Source organism: Lepidochelys kempii, chromosome 4, assembly GCF_965140265.1.
Source record: "Lepidochelys kempii isolate rLepKem1 chromosome 4, rLepKem1.hap2, whole genome shotgun sequence".
Taxonomy (NCBI): Eukaryota; Metazoa; Chordata; order Testudines; family Cheloniidae; genus Lepidochelys; species Lepidochelys kempii.
In genome coordinates, this window is record NC_133259.1 from 86,754,779 (window position 1) to 86,780,120 (window position 25,342).

General features: G+C 38.6%; 1 protein-coding gene across 6 annotated transcripts in view; it reads left to right on the forward strand.

Annotated features, from left to right (window-relative positions):
* The window catches only part of SGCZ (sarcoglycan zeta), an 838,252-nt gene that overhangs the window by 751,148 nt on the left and 61,762 nt on the right, over positions 1-25,342 (forward strand). For all 6 annotated transcript variants that reach the window (XR_012158659.1, XM_073341950.1, XM_073341949.1 and 3 more), the window contains one exon: positions 1,356-1,478. Coding sequence is in view for 5 of the 6 variants with exons in the window: in XM_073341950.1 (XP_073198051.1) it covers positions 1,356-1,478 (123 nt within the window). In the remaining variant the exon portion in view is untranslated. The remainder of the gene's footprint in view (positions 1-1,355; positions 1,479-25,342) is intronic.

Consider the following 25,342-nt stretch of genomic DNA (forward strand, 5'->3'; position numbering starts at 1 on the left):
AATTCTAACTTCTATATAGTGTAAATATATCACTCTAGTGGTATAATCACCCTTCCAAGAGCTTAATTTATTATTATTTTTTTTATCTTGGCCCTGAATATTAAGAACCTCATCAGAAAATCCTAATTCAAAATTGGCTGGTAGGGCTTTTATATCTCTGATTGGATTCCGGTTTTTGATGATGGCCATTTATGTGTTGAACTGATTATGTATGCAGCATTATGTAAGCAGGTGCATTCCTCGCTGTTCAATATCTACTAGCTTCAACAGAGCTAGGAGGCTTGTAAGTGAACTCAGATGACAACTGCAAGATAGAGTTTAGAATACCACCCCCATAATCCCTTGCATGCATATCTCGAGGGGATAATCTAGGCCTAAATTAGTAATCTAAATTTATAAATGTAACTAAATTGGTGAGGATCAATGAGAAAACCTAGGAGTGTCATAGAAATAACATTGCACAAGAAGGCTGAAGGATTTTTTACTATTGGTCAATGGAACATAATTTGTCATTTATCACCCTCATTTTTGAGAACTAAAGCTCTGTTTCATTGCTGGATGAGTGAAATAAAAGAGGATACAATTTTTTTAAAAAATAAGGGAAATATATACTGAAGTATGAGAAGAAAAAGGGATTGCATTCTAAATATAGTAGATAGGGCATTGAAATCTGCTATTTGTCTAAACCCTGTTCACCACACTGTAGCTGGGACATTCTCTTGGGACTTTGATGCCTTTTAACTGTAAGGCACTAGGTGCCTTAAGATATTTAGGAATTTTTCTTCCATAACATCAAGTGTCAAACAAGTGATGAGACACAATTATGTGTGTGCGTTTGCTTTTTTAAGTTATCAAATTATAAAAGTATGTGACAGGACTAGAAAATCAACCTGGAAAGAGTACATTTTCCACAAAGTGAATTTGTTTGATTGTTTGTGTTGGCAGAATATGCCAGTGCTTATCTTTTGTTCTTACAGGCACACAACTGAAAATTTATACAGATAAATCTAAGAAACCTTTCTGAACTGACATTTCAAGATCTCAGAATTTGAGTTAATTCTTAATTCTGGCTTCTCTTTCCACTAATGTAAATTAAATAAATTATATATACACTATTTATTTTTGTTATTTTAAAATCCTATCCTAATAGACAATACTGGGATAATCATTTATATTATGAAACTGTTGAAAGATTTTATAATACAAAGTGTTCTACAACTGACAAAAATATTGAAACCAAAATATTTTTCAAAACTTGAGGTACTGTATGTGCTTCTGGGATTCAAAATGAAGTACTGATTATTTATCTTTCATTTCAATTTTCTTAGATTAAGTGTCTTATTTCTCAATTCCAGGAGCTGATGCTGTGGAGGCCCAGTGTAAGAGATTTGAAGTGAGGGCAAGTGAAGGTGAAAAGGTGCTGTTTTCTGCAGATGAAGATGAGATCATCATTGGAGCTGACAGACTGAAAGTAACAGGTAGAGTAACAAACAGGTCTCTAAACAATATTTGTTTGTATTCCCTGGTGATAATTTTACTTAGTGAACTTGTATCTCTCAGACTTTCATAAACTCTTTTCCCGTAGCAATGTATGGGTATATGGGGACAAATTCTTAGCACTAGCAGTGAGTGCTTGAGCTGTTCAGAATAATCTAGGATGAGCAACCAACAGGTGCTGCATAATGTCAAGTATGAAAGACATTTTCTAATGCTCAGAATAGGGTGACTGGATAGAAAGTGTGAAAAATTGGGACAGGAGGTGAAGGGTAATAGGCCCCTATATAAGAAAAAGCCCTGAATATTGGGACTGTCCCTATAAAATCGGGACACCTGGTCACCCTGGCTCAGAATAAATTTCTTTGTGACTAGAGTTGAACTTAGAATGAAGTTTATATGACCACAAACTGTATATGTTTCATTTTTAACAGGGATAATTTTATATGCCATCATTAATAAAGCATTGACTTATGGTACATGTGCCATTTTGAAAGGTTTTACTTACATAATGCCACCTCCTAATTGTGTAAGAGCTGCCATTACGTAGTATGTTTTGCATTTCTTCTGTACTGAAAATGTCAAATCTAATTTCTGTATGGCCAAGTAGTGCTCAACTGAAGCAGGCTCACCTTGAATTTGAGAAGGGGAAGTCTATTTCTGAGTTTAACCTTAGTCTGCTTAATAGAAGAATTAGAAAGTACTCTCACTTAGGAGGCAAATTACTCAGTTTTGGGCAAGTCTGTAAGATTTATATACTATCAGTGTAAAACAGATGACCACTAAAACATCTTTATGCATTTCCTGAACATTAGTACCTAGAAGGTGTATCAATGCATTATTATATACTTGATTGTAGTGCAGGGTGAACCTTAAAAGGCTCAGATAAACTAGGTTTAGTTTAGATAAGCATCTAAACATTCAATACTTAAAAAGCCTTATCTGAACTAGAGGTGGGTCTGAATTATGAAGTTCTAATCCAGAGTGAGATACAAATCTGAATTTCCCCACAATTCAAGTATGTTTGGACTTGGAGTACCAGGTCAGTCCACATTTAAGAGAGGCTTGAATTACAAAATTCAGATTATTATTCCACTTCTCTAAAATTCAGGTGGGATGGTTCTGTTTTGAGCCCATATTTAAGTGGAGCTATTTTGTCTGTAAAGTTAAGCTGTAAATCCTTTGCAACAATAGGCTTTTTGTGAGATTTTAGAAACTACTTCTTTACAGTCAGGCCAGATATATCAAAATGGTTTTCTCATAATATTCTACTACTACCACTTCCAGTCCAGACTGGACCCAGGAAATCCAGAGGCACAGCCTGTGGGGGGAAAAAGTTAACCAAACTTTCTTTTTAAGCATCAGAAAAGATATCGGATTACAATAATATTGATTAATAGATAAAGAATGTTTTTTTATTCACTCCTATTCTTCCATTCCTACCTGATCTCTACTTATTTTTCACACTTCTCTTCTCATGCTGGTACTTCATACTCAAAGGCTTTTCACAGTAGACAATTTAGAAATGCCATCCTGTGAAATAGCATTAGTTCCATCTGTTTACAAGAATGGGGTGGAGAGTTTTTCATTGCTTCAGAGGAGCTCTTCACAGACAGAAGTTTTAGGAGACTTTTATCATGATAGAGGAGACATCGGAAGAATATTAGAAGAAAAAGGCAGAATCATCCTGGAGCCGCACTGGGATCCAAACTCCCAGTCAGATTGTTAAATATTCAGACATTCAATCTTACACAGTTGACACGAGCTTTCAAAGCAGCTATTAAAAGTGTACAAAAGAAAACACGTCTGACAAAGGACAGAGAAGTGCTAGAGTTGTCACCATTAGGGAAACTAATTGTGTGCTGTAGATGTGATATATCTTTTTAAAGACTTTGAAAAGCAATGTATTGTATAAGTGAACCTTAACTTCAGGTTATATGGCTATATTTTCAAAGTGGCTGAGTCTAAGCAGTTCCCATTGACTTCAATAGGACCAGTAGGGAAAATCAGGCCAATAAAATTGTTCCTTGTGACAAAGAAAAGGATTTTTCTCTTAATTCCTGAAAGAAACCAAAGTGTATATATCTAATATTAAATGAAACATAACTATAGGTTTTTTTAAAAAATACCTAAGATTTTACCTTACCTACAAAGGCCAGGAAAATTTGAGTTAATGCTGCTTTGACACTGTTAGCTGAGTTTCAGGGATTACTGTCTATATATGGTCCTCTACTATAGGATCTCATGATATTAGTGAATTGAAATAGCTATGGCCTAACATTTGTTTGTATATATAGTGGCTGCTAAGTGCAAACTAAGCCCTGATCCTGGAGTCACTTATGCACAGGCTAAGCTTTACTCATGTGAACAGTCCCACTGAGTTTAATGGGAACTGCTCAGATGAGTAAAGTTGAGCATGCTTGTAAGTGTCTGCAGGGTGAGGGCCCAAGAGAATACTGTGTACACTTTGGTAATGCTATCTACTGTTACTGAAGCAATAGAAAAGTTCTCAAGTTTCACCACTTTATGAACTACGGGCCAGATTGATGAACATACTCATCAGCTCTGATTGTTTCAGTTGGAGCTGCTGAGAGCTAAGTACATTTGAAAAGCTGTCCCAAGTATGCAGATAGATCTTCTCTGGAACACAGATGCAGATTCACTAAATGATCATAGTGATGTCTTGTTACTTAGAATGAATTTATTAAAGCAATATAGGTGCATGCAAATGCTGGGGACAACCTGGGTAAATTTGGCCTGTTTGTGGGCATTTGGATATATTAGAGATTGCTAGAGCAGGGTGACATTTTTCGGAAGCATAGTTTATTTGCTGAATAAATGCAATTTAGTCAACCTGAAACTATTTGTGATTTTGACACAAATTTACTGAATATTTTGGAGAAAAAATAGGGCTAGATTCACAAAATGGCTGGAGAGGAGGTGTCCACCTTGTAACTATGTTAGAGCATTCACTCAGGATGTGGGAAACCCAGGGATTTGAACCAACGTCTCCCTACATCCAGGTTTGTGTCCTAAACAGCAGACTATAGGCTATTCTGGGCTGGGTACCTTCAACAGAAGAGAGCAAAAGCAACTCAGCTTTATATAAATGATTACATGTTATTTGGAGCAGGGACTTGAACCTGGACTTCTCACCTCTCAGGTGAGTGCCCTAGCCACCATACTATGGAGTCATTCTTTCTCTTTTTTTGCTCTCTCTCCCTCCCTCTTACTCCTCCCCTCCCCCTCCCCCTCCCCGGGTTCAGCTGTTTTATATAAAGTGGAAGAACTTCAACAGCAGAACTTGAGAGAGCTCAACCAAAGAATAATGTATAGCCTGCTAGTTAGGGCATTCACCTGGAAAGAGGGAGGCCTACCCTCCCCCTTTGGAGCAGCGATTTGAATCCAAGTCTGTCTACTCTGAGGAGAGTGCCCTAACCACTGGAGTAAAAAATATAATCACAATATACATAGGCCTCATCTGGAGTACTGTGGGCCTCACACTACAAGAAGGATGTGGAAAAACTGGAGAGAGTCCAGCGGAGGGCAACAAAAATTATTAGGGGATTGGAACACATGATTTATGAGGCGAGGCTGAGGGAACTAGGATTGTTTAGTCTACGGAAGAGAAGAATGAGGGGGGTTTTGATAGCTGCTTTCAACTACCTGAAAGGTGGTTCCAAAGGGGATGGATCTAGACTATTCTCAGTGGTAGCGGATGACAGGACAAGGAGTAATGGTCTCAAGTTGCAGTGGGGGAGATTTAGGTTGGTTATCAGGAAAAACTTTTTCACTAGGAGGGTGGTGAAACACTGGATTGCGTTACCTAGGGAGTTGGTGGAATCTCCTTCCTTAGAAGTTTTTAAGGTCAGGCTTGATAAAGCCGTGGCTGGGATGATTTAATTGGGGATTGGTCCTGCTTTGAGCAGGGGGTTGGACTAGAAGTCCTCCTAAGGTCCCTTCCAACCCTGATATTCTATGATTCTACCTGCTAGTACCACCATGTTGTGATCCTAGCCCTTTAAAAATGCTTGGAAAAAAAACAGTTCAGGTTGAACGACACGTTTTGTTTGGCCCAAAACAAATGTTTTTTGATTCAGTGAATTTTTGGATTTGGTTTGATCTGAACTGATTTTTTTTTCAGAGCTGTCAGTGAAATGAAAAATCAATTATTCTCCAAGCTGTAGAGATGAATGGTAATTGTAGAGTACTAGTCATTGATGGAAAGTGTTGGTAGGGCATTTTTTAATGAAGGAGAGTACTTGCTGTTGCTATGGTGTCTCTTAGCATCCAAGTTATTTACTGATGACCAAGAATTTCTGCTTATGTTTTTTTTTCCTTAAAGATAAGTATTCTTGGGCTTAGGTTTGCTTACTTTGGCTGGTATATCTTGGCTGGGTATAGCACCAAACTCCAGACCTTAAAGTGCTGCTATTTATTAAATATACTATCTCTGGTTCCCTTTGCCTCCTGGGCCCTACCTTTCTCAATATAAGGACAGAGCTGTTCAAAATATACATTGAAGTGTAAAACTGATTAAAAATGTGTATGTATAGATAAGTGTTTGCATTTATTTGCAAACTTAAAAACTGACCTATTCCTGTTAGAAAAAAATCATTAAGGGTACTACACTGTACACAAAACCTTCCCATTTTTAGGTGTTAATGCATGAGTTTCTAAGAGAAAGTGGGCCCATTTTCAATTTAAAAAATACTTTGCAACAGAACATGCAGCAGTTTCTATTTTCACTTTTTTTAGTTTAAAAAAAAACATTTTGTAAACATTTCACAAAAAGCAAAATGTGTGCATAGAAATCAGATAAAAAGAAGCAATTTCTTTGCAAAAACTTCCACAAATAACATTTAACAGATTTCTTTAACAGATCATAGAATCATAGAATATCAGGGTTGGAAGGGACCCCAGAAGGTCATCTAGTCCAACCCCCTGCTCAAAGCAGGACCAATTCCCAGTTAAATCATCCCAGCCAGGGCTTTGTCAAGCCTGACCTTAAAAACCTCTAAGGAAGGAGATTCTACCACCTCCCTAGGTAACGCATTCCAGTGTTTCACCACCCTCTTAGTGAAAAAGTTTTTCCTAATATCCAATCTAAACCTCCCCCACTGCAACTTGAGACCATTACTCCTCGTTCTGTCATCTGCTACCATTGAGAACAGTCTAGAGCCATCCTCTTTGGAACCCCCTTTCAGGTAGTTGAAAGCAGCTATCAAATCCCCCCTCATTCTTCTCTTCTGCAGGCTAAACAATCCCAGCTCCCTCAGCCTCTCCTCATAACTCATGTGTTCCAGTCCCCTAATCATTTTTGTTGCCCTTCGCTGGACTCTCTCCAATTTATCCACATCCTTCTTGAAGTGTGGGGCCCAAAACTGGACACAGTACTCCAGATGAGGCCTCACCAATGTCAAATAGAGGGGAACGATCACGTCCCTCGATCTGCTCGCTATGCCCCTACTTAAACATCCCAAAATGCCATTGGCCTTCTTGGCAACAAGGGCACACTGCTGACTCATATCCAGCTTCTCGTCCACTGTCACCCCTAGGTCCTTTTCCACAGAACTGCTGCCTAGCCATTCGGTCCCTAGTCTGTAGCTGTGCATTGGGTTCTTCCGTCCTAAGTGCAGATTATCCTAAGATTAAATGAAGCCTAGACAGATAGATAATATAAAAATGATGAGGCCTAAATTAGCTTGTTACCATTCAAGAAAGACATCTTGGAGTCTTCGTGGATGGTTTCTCTGAAAACATCCATTCCATGTGCAACAGTAGTCAAAATAGGTAACCAGATGTTATGTATCATTAGGAAAGGGATACATAATAAGATAGAAAATATAATAATGCCATTATACAAATCCATGATATACCCACAGCTTGAATACTGGCTGCAGTTCTGGTCTCCCCATCTCAAAACAGGTATATTAGAATTGGAAAAGATACAGAAAAGGGCAACAAAAATGATTAGGGGTATGGAGCAGCTAACATATGAGGTGAGACTAAAATGACTGGGATTGTTAAATTAAGAAATAGATGGCTAAAGGGGGATATCAAATCATGAATGGTGTGCAGAAAGTGAATAGGGAAGTTTTATCCCTTCATATAACACAAGAACTAGGGGTCACCTGATGATGATGATGATGATCAGCATGTTTAAAACAAACCAAAGGAATTACTTCTTCACACAATTCAGTCAACCTATGGAACTCACTGCCAGGGGATGTTATGAAGGCCAAAAGTACAACTGCGATTCAAAAAGAATGAGGTAAGTTCATGGGTGATAGGTCCATCAATGGACATTAGCCAAGATGGTCAGAGATGCAACCCCATTCTGTGGGTGTCCCTAAGCCTCTGACCGTAAGGAGCTGGCTGGGACTGAATGACAGGGGATGGATCATTCAATAATTGCCCTGTTCTGTTCATTCCCAGTGAAGCATCTGGCACCAACCACTGTCAGGAGGCCGGATACTTGGCTAGATGGACCATTAGTCTGACCCAGTATGGCTATTCTTATGTTCTTAAGATCACTCTTTTACAGTTACTTCCTGACTAGCCTCATTAAACTGATGTTAATGGCCCAGGAATTTAGGGGCCTATAATGTAACTAGGATGAAACATTGGCTAGAATCCAAAACCTTTTTCTGTAAAAACTCTGCGGTCCCTTTTATGTTAACTCTTTAATCAGCTTATAATAACACAAAAGTATCCTCTATATTGGAATTTTAAAATGTCAATTTAATTACCTTCTCTAAGTGGGTTACACAAAAATCCTTGATTTCCAAACTTCTAGATTCCCTGAAAAGAAAACGGAGCATGCACTACACTGCAGCCAAACATCAAAGCTGTAGCAAGTCGGATGAGCTTCATTACTGACTGCAGACCAAAACTGAGACTATTGAGCCAAGCTATCCAGGCATGTCAATTGGAGATGAACTAAATACTTTGTAACAACTGTACGAGTTTACATGTAGACTCATGGAAAGTACTAAAATCTTTCCAAAAGATGGTAAAATACCCAGCCTGGGAAAAAACATAAACATTTCTTCATAGCACAGGTCTTTGAGTTCCGACCAATGATTGTGTACTACTTTTAATTTTTTCAGAAAAACCCGGTGAAGTGATGAGTCTCTGTGGGTTGCATCAGTCAATTTACATTACTCTCTATGACATGATATAACTGATTAAACCTGTCAAGGGGTCACAGTGCCAATCATCAGATGGAAATTGGAAAGAAAAAAAGAGTATTTTTCTCAAGCTGACACTTTCATAACCACAGTACCTTGGGGTGGTATGTAAAGAAGAAGAGGAGGGGAAAGCAGGACTTTGAAAAGAAGGAATAAACAAACAGAAACAGAACCATATTTCTGCATGGAAAATCAGAAGTTTTCAAATTACAGTAATTCAGGATTGATATTACAGTGTAAACCAGATTTTGTTTTCCCACTTAACTGTGGCCTAGAGGTCTCTCTCAGGAATCACCACTTTATGAATGAACCCACTACATAGTTAGCAACTTTTGTCAAGATTCTTCTTAGGGCTACACCTCTGATGAGTTGCAGAAAGCCACACAGCCAGACTCTGTTGGTTGTTCTCCCTTTGGATATCCAGGAAACATTGGTGCAACACAGCTTACAATGCAACCTAACATAAAATGATATGACAAATTTCTGTCTTTAGAGACCTGGAAATATTAAGCATCAGGTAAAAGCTACAAGGCTTGTGACACTTTTATTTGTCTATCTAGAATGCAAGGAATCTTATTTTGTGCAAGAAAAGTGTGGCACCAGCACACTGGTGAAACAAGCCATTGAGAAAATGAATATACATTCTTCCAGGACTAGCAAAACCTGGAGGCAGAAGCTGTATTTTTGTTTCCAGAAAAAAATTAGTTATGGATTTCCCCATTAAGGAGCTTCATAGCTAACCTTGAAATTTTATAAATATTATATTAAAAGGTGAGCATAGGAGTTCTTGTTATTTTGCCACTAAAAATAATGGAGTCACCATAGCCATTGACACTTTACCTTATGAGAACCTCACTAAATAATGAAAATAATTCACACCCACATTGCAGAGGTGCCAAAGCTTAATTTAAAAATCTTGATGATATAGAGTTTGCTGATATAATTTATAGAACTTCTATTTCTCTCTCATTCCACCACCATTTTCTGCTTGTCTTTAAATTGTGTTTGTTCTTTCCTACTTTATCACACAACGGGAGACAAAGACTGTGCACATTCTGAAAGCTTTGCATTCTTGTGACAAATTTAAAACTTCACATCCTTCCCTTTTTTGTTTTAAATTGTAGAACATCAGCTAGACAGGGAAGTTACTTCAGAGAATTTTCTCTAGGGAGTTGATGGATAAACAAAATGTATAAATCTACACTGTGTAACAGAACATCGAACCTTTGTGGGGGACTACTGTCTTTCCTAGCCCCAGGTCTCCTGTTGCCAGCCTTAACCCATCCCAGGGAGGCTTCAGAGGAAGGAGGAGAGTGTGGCTATTGCCAAGGGGCTGGGAAGTGGGGCTGAGCAGTAGAGCTCCCAGTTAACTCCATGAACCCTGTTGTTCGGGGGTCCCAGGGCAGCCCTCCTATTGCATACATCCAGGTTCTCAAGAAGTTGACCTATCAATCTGTTCCTGCAAGGTGAAAGGAAGGGGCCTGTCCTAGTAGAATTGACAGTGTTTACCAAGGATCTCCCTATGCCCTTCCGGAAACTCCCCCAAACAGACTAGATCTGTTCACCCCTGGGAGGAAACAGATACAGCCCTCCACTCAAAGGATTGACACCCACGCAGTACTTTTCCAAAACAACATATTTTCTTTATTTAGTGTAACCAGCCTTTCCTAACACAATTAATCTAAACGTTAATTTAGATTTAGGTTTAATTATAATTAAAATATAAACATAAATCCCTAAGCACAGGTATATAAGTTAAACTACCCAAGACCATAATGTCATACAGATGGAATGGCTTAAGTGACTATGTTCCGCACATGGTGATCAGTCATATGTAGGACACAGACAGCAATCTTAATAAACTAAACTTTATGCATATAGAACAAGGTAACATTCATAACACAAACACACATCTTTATTATCCCAAGCATACACATTTATTAACCCTATTTCTATTCTATACTATGACTGATATCCTTACTCTCCCTGGCATTCTTTCCCTCTGTCTTAAGGATCCTTCTTTTTTGTCTCGGGATCCTTTTCTGCTCTGTGCCAGCAGCCCCCTGCTGCAGCTGCTGTAACCCTGCAGTTGCTTCTTTCTTCAGGTCTTCTTCCTTGCTGATCTTTGCTCTTGTAGGTTTCTCTGATCTTCTCCTGCTCCTAACCTGACTTTTGCCTGCCTGCTCTCTACCTTATACACTGTTTTTGGCTTGTTCTGATTGGCTTATTTTTCATCTATCTTAAGCATACCTATCTTCCAATCACCTTTAGACCTTCTATGATTGGTTCATACTTATAGCTCAATGACAACTGCTAAATCTTGCTGTCAATCAGAGCTGTTACCCAACAAGTTTTAAGTATTATGGGATGTTACTATTATGATATAGTGACCCTCACCTAGTTTTGGACTGAGCATGCCTGTATGATCCCTCCCTGCAGCTTTGGAGTGACCTTTACCTGATCTGAGTCCACACCCTACTGACCAATGTCTTAGTCATAGGCTGAACTGCTCGGAACTGCCAAGTCACTGTCCTTGGCTGTGTGCCAACATTCTGTGCACACTTAGTTATCAAAATTCTAAACGATAAACAATTACCTTATTTCTTTAATAAATACTTATTTTGCCAACTTATGTATCTTAATGTTATGGTCTAATGCTGCCACCCCGTTTCTGACCAATTTAATTAATTTTATTTCAGTTTTCCCCTCTTTTCAGTTACTGGTGGCAGAGCAATGTTTTCCAGTGCTACGCTTGCAAACAAGATAGAGCTGCTCAAAATCCTTTTGTATCACTGTTACATGCCTTTTGCAGTCCTACTGCAGAACCCAGATCCTTGACCTCAGTGGGTATGCTGGCTGTCTAATTGTGTGGGCCCTTTCCCTATCTTCCACCTTCCCTAAATCCCAATCTAAAATGAAAAGATGCCTTTCTTTCCCCTTTATTGTTAATCATTTAATAATTAGGATTTTTATTATTAACATGTTAGTTACGCAGGAAAGTGTGACAAACCTTGAAAATGCATGAGTGTAATGCCATATGCATGACATTTGACAGGTCTATGTACAAATGTAATGTATGTTGACTCATGCTCAACTGCACACCTGTCACCCTTTCTTTCAGCAAGCCCAGTAGAAGGATCATCATTCAAGGTGAATGAATTTTGGAGGGAGAAGTGATGCAGAGTAGGAGAAGCACTTAATAACATTCACCCGGCTTACTCAGCTAAGTCATAGGTGGCACTGGCAAAATTGATATGTTTGATGTGGTTGTAAAAAAAATAAAAATTCCAAATAGAGACTGAGCAAAAGTTAAGTACACATGCCAAATTAGTGGGCTCATGTTGAACCCAGCTCTCTATCCATAGCAAAAAAGCAAAAGTTCAGTTATGACAAAATATGGCGATGTTTGGTACATAATATTGATCTATACCCCAAAATTGTGTTTTTATGTATAGAATATCTGAGATGGTGTTTTGGAATGTCAGGGGGAGCAGACAGCTTCAGCCCCTTCCCACAATAACTGGGCCTGTGATTGAAAGCCATTAGACTTGAATGAATCTAGCTGCCAAACAGAGCGACCATCACGGGGGCATTCTCTCAGGTGGATGGCTGACTAGGGCTTTGTCTACACTAGCTCTTTTGTCGATAAAAGTTTTGTCAGTCAGGGGTTTGAAAAAACACACCCTTGACAGACATAAGTTTCACCGACAAAAGAGCTAGTATGGACAGCGCTATGTCAGCAGGATAGGCTCATTGGATTGGTTTAATTATGCCGGCAGGAGAGCTCTCTCCTGCTGGCAAAGAGCAGCTACATGGGAAACCTTACAGTGGCACAGCTGTAGTGGTATAGCTGTGCCGTTGTCAGGTCCATAGTATAGATATAACCTAGGAAGAACCAGTCTGAGGCTAACGGAAGACTTCTCATCCTGCAATAAACCCATTGAGCAGTGTGGTAACTGGAGTCAGGAGCACACATGGAGGACAGATCTTTGATAATTTGGAATGTTCTGAAAGGAGAGGGAGGAACAGACATGGGGGTATATTCTCTGGAAAACAAAGTGGAATGAGACTGGATCCCAAGAGATTCCCTTTGCTTCCAAAAAGAATGTAAGCTGGTTTGGTGGTTATCTTGTAACACAAGGGGAAAGCCCATCTGTGACAGATTCATAATAATGTATTAATATTGTGTGTTGGTGTGGTTACCATGGGTTTTCTGTATGACTACAATGATTTAACTAAGCAAGAGTTTGAAAAAACAGGTAGGAAGGAAAAGAATGGCTCAAAATGAGCCACCCCATAGCAAATGCTTGAGGAGTTAATGGACCATGCCAGAATCAGTGGCTTTAGGGCTGTGTCTTGATCTCCTGCTGAGTCTACAGGACTTGTTTAGGGAACTAGAGGATGGTTTAAAAGGGGCTCTTTCTCAAAAGATGGGTGGCAGTTGTTCGTGGGGAACCAGACTTGTCACAGACACCCACTGGGGTATCTGAAGAAGTTAGGCCTTCCTTAGGTTACCATTAGAAGAAACCTTAGGTACAACAGTTATGCATGTACACTGTAGTTTTAAATATCTTTTTTCCTCTGATGCTTTGTTCCTACTGCAAAATAAGCAATATTTTTGTGTTAAGGAGACTTTCTGATCACTGCATACCTAAGAACAGACACTCCCAGAGGGAGGAACTGCAATTGTCCAAACTCATTCAGACCTACTGTGTGAGAACAGTAGATACACAGGGTTCTGTACCTCAGTACCTGCTCTAGGACTGGGAGAGTTGTGCAATTCTGCCCCAGTCAGGTAAAGGCACAAGACTTTACACCTGAAGTCATATGCCCTCAGAGAGACCAGAAAAGGGACAAAGGTGCTGTTAGTCCTATAACCATGACACTATCTAACTCAGCATGCAGTGAAGCATGAGATTAGATGAGACTAAATATGGATATGGGCTGTTTATTTTGAAACCATTTTCTCCAATGCTTTGTTCTGTTTGCTAATAAACATACTTGTTTAAAGAAGGCTATTGGTCACTATATCAATGCTCACAGATTCCCAAGGAAAGTACCAGTCAGATCTGCATGGTAATAAGTTGGCACAGATGAAATATTGTACCCTGATCCTGGGCTGAGAGTGGGAGACTTGCAAAATTTTACTGCAAGACGGGTAAGGGCATGAGGCTTAAACACCTGAGGGGATGCATTCAGAGACCTCAGAAAGTGGGAAAGCTGGCTCCATAACCGTGACCTCAGTACAAAACATCTACATTAAGAGAATGATAAATATGCACAGTTAAGCACCCAAAAGTTGGGAAATGCTAATGTTACAGTTGCACTCTTTTTGTGTATGCATGACTATGAATCCTTAGTTACATGAATATATGTGGCTTGATTCTCTCATGTGCCTAAGCTCTTCTCAGTACAGGACAGTGGATGTGAGGTAGTTGATTCCAACTTCCTGATTCTCCGGACCAGCCATTGACCCCAGTTGTTAGAGCTGCTTCAGCACACCTCTAATGTGCACCACTAATATAGGGTCCCTAACTGACCATATGCCAGTGGAGCATAGAAATAGGGAAGCGAGCTCTGCCAAGCCCTCTCCTCGCCTGACATGCCCCCTAAGCAGGGGTGGGGATATCAGATTCAGGGGACAAATCCATTATGCTTGCACCAGCAGCATCTGGCAGTGGAGTTTATCTGTTGACCAGCTGCATCCAGTGTCTGGCTCCTTTCTGCCTCTCGTCAGTGGAACAGATGAACCAGATCTGAATAGAGGATCTGTCCCATTCAAATTCTTCAATGGAATTTTCAAAAATCCTTGATATTTAATTACTACTACCATAAATACACTTGTATAGCATTATTATTATTTATTATTTATTATATTCTTTCATCCTTTTACACTTACACCAATTTGAATGTCCCAATGATCTAGTAAATGTGCATTCCCATCCATAAGTTTTCCTTGCAATTACCTAAAGTTGAGGTTGTCCAAACATTTTAATTTTAATGGATTATTTTTGGATACTTCTACCATTTTGGCTCAAGTCTTGCTTGTTTGTTATCAATTTGCAAGTGAGCATGCTGGGAAATTTTGAGTAGAAATGCCTCAGTCATTGATGAGAGTGAATAAAATAGTTTTTCTTTTAGAAAAAATTGTTTGCTCCCGTTTTTCTCCACAGCTTTCCCATTGCAGTGGAAGATGAGGGAAAACCGATATTTGAAAGGCATAAATCCCTAAATGGTAAATATGCTTTTTGGTGGTCTAGTAAAATTCAGTTTTGATTTGGCCAGGTTTAAAGTTTAAAAAGGGCTTTCTACATCCACAGTTGGGTTGTTTAGTTTAGTTTAGTGTTTTGTTAAATGAGAGAGAGCCAACCCGAAGCAGCTTGCATTGACCAAAAACCTGGATCATTGTTTTAACCTGTTAGGGTGTTTTCACTTTTCAGGGTGTCTTCTAAAGCTCCTACTTTTGTGGTAATAAAAATATCGAGAGGTTAGAAAATATTATCATAGTAATAGTAAAAAGGTCACATTTTAAATCCTGTTTTCTAGATTTTCAAAGCTGTGCACCTAACTTGTGATGCTCATACATTTTTATGTGAGCATATGTCTGGACTTGCATATATTCATTTAGTATTACACACGTAAAATGGGCACACAAAAATAACATGCATTTTTTCATATGTGGCTTTGGAAATCTTGTTCACTGTTTCGATCTGATGCCTTCATTATTGAGAATGAGTTTAAAGATGGAAACCATGGGCTAGATTCCCTGGTCATATAAGCATGAGGTGTGGAGGGGGCATGTCAGAGGCCAGAGGCAGACACCCAGCTGCTCTAACTTCCATTGGTTCTGAGTGGCACTGTATCAGGAAGTCACAACTGGCCCCTTCTGAAGTTAGGACACGGTGGATAATTGAACCTGTTTGGTAAACTGAGATGGGCCTAAACCAAAGAATCCTATATCTTAATACACTTTGGAGTTTTGAAATCTAAACTTGGATAGGGATCCAGATTTTGCAGTGGAGAACTACCTCTTTAATGGGCTGAACCAAAACTTCATATCCAGACACGCCCAAGCATTGGACATTTTTAAATATAGATTTTAATTTTGCAGATCAAGCCCACCTCTATTTTTAAGATACAGCTGCTAACAAAGAGGAAGGGTAAATCATAGAAGAACTTAATTGCTTCTGTTTGTTATTGAATATTTGGTTGTGATTAATTTATGCATGGAAACACAATCCAAGTGATGGAGAAAGGTCAGACTGAAGAGACTGAAGAATATGGGTTCAGTGATAAGGATGTATGGATTTGAATGTTATTCATACAAAGAGGATGCTACAGGCCAAAGTATATCACTACATCCCAAGGTGGCACTAGGGGTGGAATAGTGAGGAGATAAAAACCTCAGAATTCTACTTTCAGAGTCATTGGAATAATAGAAGGGATAATAAAACACACGTTTAAGAAATACCATGAGCACTTTATATTACTCTTTTTTTTAAAGTGTATACAATGACACCCTGTTTCTGTGAGCTGTAGCAAAGTATTGTGGTGAAAGCTATTTTATGATATCAAGCACCATATATTAACATTAGTAATACACTTTGAATCCTATTTGGAGCCAGCACCTTAAGGCAAAACAGATATTGAACATTCATTCTGTGTAAAGCAACGTATTCAGTGACCGTATCTGGTACTGTTAGGTTATGTAGAAACTTTATTGAATATTGTGTGTAGTTCTGGGCACCCTGTACCTGAAAAGTACAGAGAAAATGATTAGGGATATGGAACTGATTCCATACAAGGAAGGATTAAAAAGACTGGAACCATTTGGCTTAAAAAAAGAGATGCTAAGGGGGATATGACAGAGGCACTGTTCCCTCTAAGCTGTATGGGTGTGCATGCACACACAGATCCTAAACAACGCGCACATGGCAAAACACCACAAGCACAAAAATTTGCACAGAAGCACAAAAATTTGCACAGGAGAATTTTTTTGTGCACATGGCCTGTCAAAAATTAGAGGGAATATTGGACAGAGGACTGTAAAATTATGATGAATGGTGTGGAGAAAGTGAATAAGGAAGTGTTATTTATCTCTTCACATAACACAAGAACCAGGAGTCATCTGACAAAATTAATAGTCAGCAAGTTTAAAACAAACAAAAAGAAGCACCTCATAACAATGCACAGTCAACCTCTGGAACTCATTGCTATGAGATGTTGTGAAGGCCAAAAGTATAACTGCATTTCAAAAAGAGTTAGGTAAGTTCATGGAGGATATCCATCAATGGCTATGAGCCAAAATGGTCAGGGATGCAGCCCAATGCTCTGGGTGTCCCTAAACCTCCAACCTCCAGAAGCTGGTACTAGATGAGAGGTGATGGATCCCTTGATAAATTGCCCTGTCCTGTTCATTTTCTCTGAGGCATCTGGCATTGGTCATTGTCGGAACACAGGATACTGGGCTAGATTGACCATTAGTCTGATGCAGTATGGGCATTCTTATGTTTGTATGTGCAGTGTTTGCAATGACTACACAATAATACCACTAAATTTGCAATGGACTGGATGTCCCTGCATTCAAGTGGGAAATGACAGACAAAATAAATTTAGACATTAAGGAGATTTTTTTAAATTGTTGAGAAAAAAAAATTCAAACAGAGGATATTGGAACCTTTCTACTAGTCATTAAGCAGATGCTTCTTTCCTCATAATTTAACTAGAGATGGGGGGTTGCTATCTTTCAAATGTCTGAATATACTATTTTGCAGGGAGTCAAACTTGGTTTTATATGTTATAGCTGTCTCGTTTTTTAACTTGGACTCACAGGATAAAATACTGGCCCCACTGAAATCAGTAGGGAGAAAAAGTCATTCATAACATTTGTTTGTGTATGTCTGAGTTTGAAAAGTAGAAAAGGTAAGCAAAGGAAGGTTGTGAAGTATGTAAAACAGGCTTTGTGAACACAATATTTGAATAATGTGACCACAAAGTATTCTTTGCTAGGGAGATATATAAATCCATGGTTATCAAAATTTGAAACCAGCATCTGCACTGATAGGGCTGTTAGTTTTGCAGCATCAGCATCAAGGGCTTCACTATTGTAGATCTATGCACAAAGCAGCAGAATGCAGGTAAAGCTGTGAAAGATATTGTTTGTTCAAGTAATTTCTTTGGTGCAATGCATCTCAAACCTTATTGGTAGCAGACTCCTGTGAGCTAAGAATACTTTCACCCAAGGGAAGGCACTCCAGAAAAACATTAAATCACCCACAAAAATATGGCCTGAAGCTTTCTGCCTGCATTGTAAATTTAAATTTCTGTTTGGGTGGAGGATAACAATGGGTTTAAATTTCAGTTTGACAGCAGTAAATTCAACACACATATACACAGGCATCATGAGTCATCCTTTTGACTCTTAAAACACATAATCAACATATATGAGCCTTATACTTTATTAAAAGTATATAATGTAAATGTATGTGTATGACTTCACTGGGTTTTCAGCATATACAATAGTGCATGTACACAGATAAGGATTGACAATTGGAAATGAGCATTAGTGCACATCAATTCCAGAGGGAAAAGTAGCAAAAATGAACTTTGAATTACATAGAAAAAGCAAAAGGAAATGCAGTAATGATTGTTCCACTGAAGGAGGTTCAAATATAGAGAAGACCTGTAGATTGGCAAAACTCTAGATCCAACAGATGCTTTCCAAAATCCCTCCCCACCCCAAAAAAAAACCTGGGAAGAAGACTATATAGTAGATCCATTTTAAAATAATAATAATAATAATATTTTAATAATTATATTTTAATAATAATAATATTTGAAAATGATAAACACATAGAAGAGTAACAGCAATAAAATATTTTAAAAGGTTGTCGGAAAGACCCTGAAATCTCATTGTCAGTGAAGAGAATCAAACAAAAAAATGTTCGTGTACAATAAGGGAGCTCCTAGAAAGATATGATATAATTAAGGACAGTCAACGTGGTTTGACCAGCAAACAGGAAGAGATAATTCCTAACAAATCTGGTGGATATATTTTGAGGAACTATGACAAATGTTGCTTGACGTGTGATTTCCCTTGAGACTCCTGAAAGAAGGCTAGATTGCAGATGCACATAGTCGCGCAGAGGAAATAGGACAAGAAAAATACAGGCTCTAAAATATTCCACTCACAATGCATCTGTAGAACCTGTAGAATACCATCCAGTAAGACTACAAGTGAGAAGAATGCTGATTGAACTGCAGGTGAAAGGATAGCAAGCCAAAGTTCTTTGTAAAGTGAACAGCTGAGTACTGAAGTTCACCTATTATAGGAAATGAATATGAGACGGTGCATTATGATTCCATCCCAGGTTTTGGCTTTTCAATACTGTTCTGAATATAGGTATTGGAACAAAAAGGGCCCTTATAAGATAAAAGAATAGTTAGCATTTTACCTCTAGTCACAAACTGGTTCAGGCAAGTTCCAAAAAAAAATCCTTCCTTCTCTTTAATCCTATATGAGAGAACGGTGTGCAAATACTTTCTATAGCTCTCAGAAGCCTGAACAAATCACTCTTCTTACCTGATAGAATGCTTAACTCTCAGTCTCTGCTTGTTAAACAAATCTTTTTTCCCCCCTCTCTACGTTTGGTTCTACTAATTTACTTTATTTTCTTTTGAATATTAGATATGGTTTTGTGTTTCTTGTATCTGAGTTTTTGAAAGCTAATTTTAATTGTTTTGTAAATGTTAACATGCTTTGTGATTAAAAATGTTTTGTGCTATTTTGAGTTTTTAGAAATGTATTATGTCTCAGTCTGTTCAGACACCAAGGGAACACTGAGTCACACCTGGCTTTGTGACAGGAAATAAGACTTTGCTACTATTAGAACCAAAGATACTTACGAGTGGGAGAATTTCAGGATGAGGAGAGGAGATAAATGGAGTGTATCTATCGTTGTCCATTTTATATATCACAACTTAATGGAGAATTTGGAATTATTATACTATGGAACCACAGAGTCGTAGGACTGGAAGGGACCTTCAGAGGTCAATTAGTCCAGTCCCCTGCACTCATGGCAGGACTAAGTATTATCTAGACCATCCCTGACAGATATTTGTCTAACTTGCTCTTAAAAATCTTACGTTTTTTTAAAAAATGAAGAGATTTTTTTAAAGTAAAATACGCTTCAGAATATCTTCACAAGACTTACACAATTTAATTGTGAAGGTCATTTGGAAGATGCACTCTACTAGCATTCTTATTCCATATACAGCAGTACCAGATCAGCAGCTCTAGATATTCCCGAGGTTTGAACTTTGTCTGCTTTGCACACTATGACAGTCCTCTTTCAGCAGTGTATTAGTTGGAATTCCCTTCACTGCTAGTGTTGTTTGCAATCTGTAAAAATAGCTAGACATAACGCAATGTTTAGTATAAACAAGAGGATCTCAGCATAGCAAACAAGAACGAACAGTGTTTGCATGGGTGTGCTTGCGCGCGTGTGGATGAATATGTCTATATGTTTCTCTCCCCCTTCTGGGCATATGTCATCTAATACATTCCTTGCCATTGCAGGGGCCTCAGATATTGGTGGTACCTCTGTCTTCCCTGTTCTTTGCCTGTAGCACACAATAGTTTAGTCTCCTGAGAACTGAAATTCTTTAGTCCAACTCTAGTTATTGGTTCTAAAACAGGGGTAACTGGGTGAAATGTAATGATATACAGGAGATCAGAATGAAAGATCCAATGGTCTCTTCTGGCCTTAAACTCTATGAAATCTATATTTTAAAATACATCTATATGTATCTATATATCGTCACTGATGAAATCAGCACCTTCTCTACCAACTATGAAGTCTTCTGAGTGGGGTACATATGGAGGTTTTTGATGCATGCAGTAGACTTTATTTTATATATTTTAGAATGAAAAAGAAATAATGATTATATCTAAATTACTTTATCCCTTTTTGTTTCAGATTTGGATTTTTTAAAGAAACCTAAATGCAGTGAGGTGCCTTAATTCATACTAATTTTCAGTGGCATTTGGGCAGCCAACTCCAGTAAGCTCGTTGGAAAATCCAAGTTTCCAAGTTTGCATGGGGTGGCTTAAATTAATATGAAAGTCATCAAATTATTTTAGAGCAGACATTCATCAATAGAAAAAAGAGCAAACATCAGGCAAGAAATATCAATTATAAAAGATAGATTGAGTAACGCATAGTTTACCCAATCTTAAACTTTTTACTCTCTCATTTGTAGGGCTTAATTGTAGCCTTGCCATGAGCCTTGAAGAAATCTGCCTCCCATCTTCCCCCTGGTTCTTGGAGAAGGAATATCCAGTTCTAGGCCTATACCTGGTGCAGTGCGTGTTCACAGGCAGTGCTGGCACAGCTATACTGGCCAATGTCTTGGTTCTTCTCATCCCCCTCCCACCATCTTTTGGTACCCATGTGTCTGGGTAGGCAGCTCACAGAGTCTGGAGCCCTCCCTGCACAACTACCCACATTACTCCCCTGTGTAGACTTTCCATGAGAGAGCCCCTTACACCCTGTAACTCTCCTGCATGGCTGCACAAGCCTAGCAACGATTTGTCTCTTCATGAATGATTTGCAGTTATTTTTCTTTATCCCAAATCACAGGAACATTTTCACCCATTTTTTCCCCCAGAGTTAAACATACAGTATTTGTAGACTAACTCTCTTAGTGATTTAAAAAGAAACGGTCAAACACAGAAATAGTAGCATCCCAGAGACAGAGCACAAGAGAGATCATTTTGTGGATTATTGTATCAGGTCTTTCTACATTTGAAAGGTTACATTTTAAAAATGTGATATGCAAAATATACATACAGGTTAAGGAAGTGGGTGAATGTCCTTTATCCATGGGGTTGTGGGATCGTGGGCACAGCCATTTAGAGGCTCTGGGTCACTTCGCTTCCATCAGGTCCAAGGGAAGGAATGACCAAGGGAGTCATGCTCTGTTGCTATGGCAATGTTGGTGATGGTAGGGTGATATCATATGGGAGGAGTAACATTCTCTGAACATGGGAGCTGTCCTGAGGCTTACAAATCAAGCAAATATTGAATGGGCCTTGTATGTGCATATTGGATCACTGATGTTCCTGTCAGTATCTGATATGTACATGCAATATCAAATTTGGTCCCAAAGGTCTTGCTGTATTATTATAACAATACGTTTTTATTTTGATCCTATTGTTCATAATATTAAAGGTGGTGGTCAGAATCATTCAGCTACAACATGTTAAAATGTATGACCCAGGCTAAAGAAAGAAACAGTTTTTAATGATGCTATGTAAAAGGCTGTCATAAACATACAACTAAGGGTATCATAAATCCCTCTGTCAAGGTTCCTCCCCCACTCTGAACTCTAGGGTACAGATGTGGGGACCTGCATGAAAAACCTCCTAAGCTTATCTTTACCAGCTTAGGTCAAAACTTCCCCAAGGTACAAAATATTCCACCCTTTGTCCTTGGATTGGCCGCTACCACCACCAAACTAATACTGGTTACTGAGGAAGAGTGGTTTGGACACGTCTTTCCCCCCAAAATACTTCCCAAAACCTTGCACTCCACTTCCTGGACAAGGTTTGGTAAAAAGCCTCACCAATTTGCCTAGGTGACTACAGACCCAGACCCTTGGATCTTAAGAACAATGAACAATCCTCCCAACACTTGCACCCCCCCTTTCCTGGGAAATGTTGGATAAAAAGCCTCACCAATTTGCATAGGTGACCACAGACCCATACCCTTGGATCTGAGAGCAATGAAAAAGCATTCAGTTTTCTTACAAGAAGACTTTTAATAAAAATAGAAGTAAATAGAAATAAAGAAACCCCCCCTGTAAAATCAGGATGGTAGATACCTTACAGGGTAATTAGATTCAAAAACATAGAGAACCCCTCTAGGCAAAACCTTAAGTTACAAAAAAAGATACACAGACAGAAATAGTTATTCTATTCAGCACAGTTCTTTTCTCAGCTATTTAAAGAAATCATAATCTAACACGTACCTAGCTAGATTACTTACTAAAAGTTCTAAGACTCCATTCCTGGTCTATTCCCGGCCAAGACAGAATATAGACAGACACACAGACCCTTTGTTTCTCTCCCTCCTCCCAGCTTTTGAAAGTATCTTGTCTCCTCATTGGTCATTTTGGTCAGGTGCCAGCGAGGTTACGTTTAGCTTCTTAACCCTTTACAGGCGAGAGGAGCTTTCCCCTGGCCAGGAGGGATTTCAAAGGGGTTTACCCTTCCCTTTATATTTATGACACCCTCCTTACCTGTAAAGGGTTAAGAAACTCAGGTAACCTGGTTGTGTCTAGTTATACAAGATGGGAGTGTAATTGGGGTACAGCTCTGTAAAAAAGAGTAATCACAGTGCAAGTAATGTTAGAGAGAATTTTGTGTGTGCGCATAGGGAAAAAAAGTAAAAGAAGCACCTCTGTAAAATCAGGATGGAAGTTAATTTTACAGGACAATCAGATTCAAAACACAGAGGATTTCCCTCTAGGCAAAACTTAAAAGTTACAAAAAAACCAAAACAGGGATAAATCTCCCTCTAGCACAGGGAAAATTCACAAGGTAAAACAAAAGATAAACTAATGCATTTCCTTCCTTTACATATATTTTTGTAAACTAGATGCTTAGTTCAAATAGGGCTTTGGGAGATGTATTTTCCCTGTCCGGTTTCCTCACTGACCTGGAGAGAACCAACAAAGAGAACAAAGCAAAAACCTTCCCCCACAGATTTGAATCTATCTTCTCCCCTTGTTGGTCCTTTTGGTCAGGTGCCAACCAGGTTACCTGAGCTTCTTAACCCTTTACAGGTAAGGAGGGATTTTATGATACCCTTAGCTGTATGTTTATGACAAAAGCCTTGGCAAATAAATATGAAGTGTCTCTGAAAAGATAATGGGTAACATTTTCAACAGTGCCTAAGTGACTTAGGAGCCTTATGTTTCATGTAGTTTTGTGAGTTTGACACTTTCGCAAATGGGAGTTAGGCTTCCAAGTCATGCAGATGCTTTTGAAAATCTTATCTTACAAAGAGAACTTATAAAAAAGTCTTCTATATTATAATTTATGCACTTTAAGTACTAAGATATTTTAGGTCCTGATCCAAGACTCATTGAAGTCCATTGGTGCTTAGAACGCTTGGGTTTTCTAGATTTGGGTTCAGGTCCTCAATCCTGCTCTGGCCCCTTTATGTTGTGTAAAAAGATGAGAGCAGTGTAAAGGGGCCGTAAAAACCCAGATTCTCCCTAACAGAGGATTCCCCCTCTGGAGGGGGCAGCTGCAAGCTAGTCTCCCAAGGATCACCTTGTGAGCACCAGCATAGGTGAACACACCAGCACAGAGCCTGTGCAGGATGGGTGGGTCAGGTGCAGGGCTGCAGCTGGAAAATGTGAGAGGTGCCACAAAAATGACTTGGAGGCTGGAGAGAATGCTTTACAGGGAGAGACTTAAAGAGCTCTTGCTCAGAAGTTTATTTAAAAAAAAAAAGACTGAGAGTTAACGTGATTATGAGCAGAAAAAAAAAAAACAGGTACTAAAGGACTTCAATCTAGAGGAAAGAGGCAAAACAAGAAACAATAGCTGGAAGTTAAATACAAATAAATTCAAATTAAAAGCAAGGCACAGATTCTTAACAGTGGTGGTGATTAACCACTGGAACAAACTACTAAGGGAGGTGTTCAATTCTCTGTCTCTTGATATCTTCAAATCAAGGCTTCAGTGCCTTTCAGGAAGATATGTTCTAGACAAATGCAAGTTATTGGGCTCACTGCAGGGGTAACTTGGTGGAATTCTATGGTCTGTGACATACATGAGGTCTGACCTAGCTAATCTAGCGATGCCTTCTTGCCTTAAAATCTGTGAATCTATGAATATCATCAGAGTCCAACATATATCTAACAGCAATAAAGCTAACAAATGTTTCATTTTCTTAACCAGAACCCCTAAAGAATGTTGCTTATTTCAGTTTAAAGTGTCCATGAAAAAAACTGTTTTTTTTTCTCGTATTTGTTTTTGAAATTATTCACTAAATAATGTCAGGTTTCAGAGTAACAGCCGTATTGGTCTGTTTTCGCAAAAAGAAAAGGAGTACTTGTGGCACCTTAGAGACTAACCCATTTATTTGAGCATAAACTTTTGTGAGCTACAGGAAGTGAGCTGTAGCTCACGAAAGCTTATGCTCAAATAAATTGGTTAGTCTCTAAGGTACCATAAATAATGTCAGTGAATTATTAATAGTCTATGCCTTGGTCATGAATACTTTGTTATGCCTTGTTGGTGTTTGTAATCTGAGCTGTTTTGACATAGATCACAAGTATGTTTGTTTAATTAATGAACAAGTCTAATTCTTGAAATCAGGTTTCCAGTGCAAAACTTCTCATTACAAATTCCATTTTCAACATATTTTGCCATATTTGCTTCAGAAACATTATTATAGCAAACATTTGATCCAGTAAAGTTATTCTCTGGAAATTTTGCTGAAAGCTAACACAAAACATACATATTTATTTTAATACTTACGAAGCCTTATTTACTGAAGGTCTGATCTTTCATCATTAAAGTCATTAGGAGGTTTGTGATTAACTTCAATGGGAGCAGGATGGGACCCTAAATGAATAAA